Below are 3910 nucleotides of genomic sequence, written 5' to 3' on the forward strand. Positions count from 1 at the left end.
AACAATAAACCTCAAAACCTGCTACAATTTAACCAAACTTGCGAGAAAACAAACCCAAAACAAGATAAATAAACCCAGAAGCCGATGGCTTCAACCACTCCAAACTCTCCTAATACCAACCAAACCCAAACATCCTTCAAGACAAGCTACTGAGCAAGATTCCACAGAGGTGTAAGAAAACAGCGACTTAAGCAAACTAAACGAACAATGGGAAACAAAATGGGGGCAGCACAAACAAAAGGCAGCAGGTCTGCGTTACCATTGATTGCTATTTTAAACGCATACATAATTCACTATCAAACATCAAACAAAGCAACAAGGAAATTCCAGCCATTCCCGAAACTGCAGCAACCCAAAAGATCAGAATTTTATTTGCTTTAGCAAGGTAGGGGACTCTAATTTTATTGCAGCGTCTCTCGGCGCCTCATGATAGTCCCAAACCTACTTAAACATGCATTGACTCAAAGCACCTAAGCCTGCAAACTGTCATACAAAAACCCTGGTTTCTTTTCTACAAATTCTTTCTAGTTATACTCATAAGCCTATAAATACCAACCCTCGGCCTAAACACGTCTACCAAGCCTACTCTCTACGCAAAATCTTAACAGAAAAACTTAACCGAACCATTTAATCACTCTCACAGGAAACGAACAACAAAGGAAGCAATAAACTATCACGAGAGATGTATTGGAACAACTTTGGTCAATTTTTCACAACAAAGAAACACAAAACAATATGGGTCAACTCATTCCCCGCCCTATCAGATCCACAACTAGCAAGTTTATAAAGAAAGAAGACAGCAAAAGAGCACGGCCACAGTTATAGCGGCAGAAATTTTAATGTTTTTCTGATATAGAATCCCAAAACCCATGAACGAAAATGATGGAAGGATTACCTTTAACCCTCTGTTGAATGGTCGAACAACGCCTGGACTGCGGAGAAATGGACTCCAACAAGAACCAGCTTCTTCTTCCTCTGCCTTTCCTTTGTTCTCCGTAGCCTATTCCCTTGCTTTTCCTCTCGATGCAGATTTGCAACGAATGACAGCACAATGAAGACAATGATAGCTTCCTCTCTCACTCTCACTCTCAGTTCTCCCTCGCCCTCTCCAGTTTTCTCAACCACCGCCGCCACTCCAACTCTCCAGTTTCTCTCTCCTTTCTATCAGACTTCAGCCGCCTCCCCACCACCTTTCTCTCAGTTGCTTTCTCCCAGCTTTTATACCAGCAACTTACACCCGAAACCTAACATCTTTTTTTTTTGTCGAAACATCATAACTTCATTTCATTTTGTAAACTTGATATTACAAGACTTAGGTACATCAGATTCGCTTCCTCTGAAGTCACTTTGGGCTTCCTCTTTGAGCCATATGGGAAAACATACATCCCATTCAACATTTGTTGTTAGCTTTACAGCAAATTTTGCTACACTATGTGCACATCTATTCCCATCTCTATGTACAAAAGAGAAAGTACATTGTTCAAACAAACATCTCATATTTGCTATATCCTCAAGGACGACCACGATGTTGTTTTGCTGCTTTTGTTTCTTGTTTAGCATGTCCACCACGTCTTTGCAGTCTGATTGAAGCTCAACTGCCCTCCAGTTTGCTTTCCAGGCCATTTGCATTCCCATCCTAATTGCTGCTGCTTCCTCCACCCGTGGCTCACTACGTTTTAGTTCAGCTCTTGCCCAGACTTTCATCAGCTCCCCTTCAGCATTTCTGGCCACAACACCTATGCCTGTTCTCTCCAAATTTTGTGAAAATGCAGCATCAGTATTTAGTTTTATCGTACCTCTTGATGGTGGCCTCCATTTCTTACTTCTGCTTGAGTTTGTTGTTTGTTGAATGAACTCTCCTGTTATATCTTGTTGGGCTTCTATATATACTCATTCCACTCACCCACAGCTTTCTGCATTGTTTTCCTTGGGTCTGTCTCATATACATCAAAAGCTGTCATGTTCCTTGCCTTCCATATTTGCCATAGGATATTCACAGTCAGCGCTATATGCTCCTGTCCTTGCTCCCTAGTTTTCGCTCCTAATATCCCTTCCCACCATCTTACAAAATTTCCTCTCATATCCTTCAACCCATCCCATTGTATGGGTGCAAGTTTCCAGGTCGTTTCAGCCATGTTACAAAAGAACAACATGTGTTCTAACGTTTCCACCTCTTCCCCACAGCTGCTACATATTGGACTGCCTTTGCCTATTCGCTTATGTATTTGCTCATTCACTGGCAGGCTATGATGCAGGCACCTCCATATGAAGTGCTTCAGTTGTAATGCCCACACATTCTTCCAAACTTTGGAGTTCAGTTGAGCATAGCTTGTACTTCCGCTATCTCCTTGCCTCCTTTCCTTTTGTTTGTGCTTCCTTATTTCCATTGATACATCATATGCAGATTTTACCGTGAACACACCTGATTTGGTGTATCTCCAATACAACCGATCCTGGCAGCCTGTGATACTGAGTGGAATAGCTTTGATCTTTTGGATATGTGGCAGCCCCACCTTCCCCTAAGGCGAACCAAAGAGGTTAGCGGACTGCCTGCCCAACTCTCGCCAGGACTAACGGTGCAGTTTAGAGCGATCTATTTTGTTCCGGAACTTATAACGCGCGTAAACAAGGCAGAAGGGCAAAATAACCCAAAACAAAAAAATGAAATTCGGAGTCGGCCATGAATAGTAACCGACCCGTCAGAACCCAACCAAATATCAAGTAAACATTCACATATGGAATTTGAGCAATTACAACCCAAAGTAGCATACAAAAGTTTTCAAAAGTGAATATATACATGGTTTGCCAAATTGAAAGTGAAATCGGCCCTAAAAATACATTTAGGGTTTCACTTCATATACAATACAAAAGAAATATACATCTAGTTCATTCGGCAACCATCTATCAAGATTCATTCCAAAAAGAGCCATATTCCTGTAAGGAAAACAAAAGAACGGTGTGAGCTAATTGCCCAGTGAGATACTATCACTTACGCACCCAAGTGCATATAAGCATCAACCTTTCATTCAATTTAGAAAAAAATAATCAAAGGCACACTTCAAATATGGTGATAAAAGGATACAGATGGCTCTCAAGAGCCCTTTCCTCGTTTGCATTTCTTGATCGGACGTCATTGACCCTCCGTCAATGTTCAAAAGTAACCAATCGTAGACTCCACTTTACCTCCACTCCTTCCACCTAACATCCTCCTACCGGGCCCGAACTCCAAACACTTGCACTTTGGTATTACTCGAGTATACCGGAATCGAGAGTCTCGCATACTACAAGATTCCATATAACTTTACCCAAGGTTCATTAATTGGCACGACCAAGCCCTCGCCGGCTCGATTCAATCAACTACCAATGGGGTTGAGCTCATTGATAACATTTGTAGTCGTTGGATACTCGTCCAATCGACACCAAGTCGAGTACTTTCATTTCATGTAACATTCCAATAACATGACAACAATGATATAAGGCATATAAGTGAGAGTGATAAAGTACACTTTCACTGCAATCAAGTCACATTCAATTCACTTCAAGCAATTTACATTCAAAGCCATATAGTAACACACAAGTGAGTAGTACACTCACCAGGGTCAGTGTAGATACCTCCCAAAAGAGAGCTTTAATCACCAATAAACCCTAAAATAATCCAAGGAAAACAATTGAAGGTTCCACTTTCAAAATTGAGTATACAGAATGCACATGTGAGGCTCGACTACCAGTCGTATGCCTCGCCAAATAATTACTAAAGCAAGGTGCAAAACATGATTTTTGGTAACGAAAAGGTAACATGAAGACCTAAACTCAAACAACCCAAAAGCCCTTCGTTCAAATCACAAGTAAATCCAACTAGCCCTCAAGAAAAAATTTCGGCAGCATATCCCTTGTTTTTACCTATTTTTCA

The 3910-nt window shown here is 41.2% G+C and overlaps 1 protein-coding gene across 1 annotated transcript; it reads right to left on the reverse strand.

The window, feature by feature from the left end:
* Positions 1-1284: 1284 nt before the first annotated feature.
* On the reverse strand, positions 1285-2387 carry LOC113739282 (uncharacterized). Its single transcript, XM_027266514.1, has 2 exons — positions 1904-2387; positions 1285-1742 (listed from the first exon to the last, which is right to left on the reverse strand). The coding sequence occupies exons 1-2, from the start codon at positions 2385-2387 to the stop codon at positions 1285-1287; spliced, it is 942 nt and encodes a 313-aa protein (XP_027122315.1).
* Positions 2388-3910: the final 1523 nt, after the last annotated feature.

This window comes from Coffea arabica, chromosome 1c (genome assembly GCF_036785885.1).
Source record: "Coffea arabica cultivar ET-39 chromosome 1c, Coffea Arabica ET-39 HiFi, whole genome shotgun sequence".
NCBI lineage: Eukaryota > Viridiplantae > Streptophyta > Magnoliopsida > Gentianales > Rubiaceae > Coffea > Coffea arabica.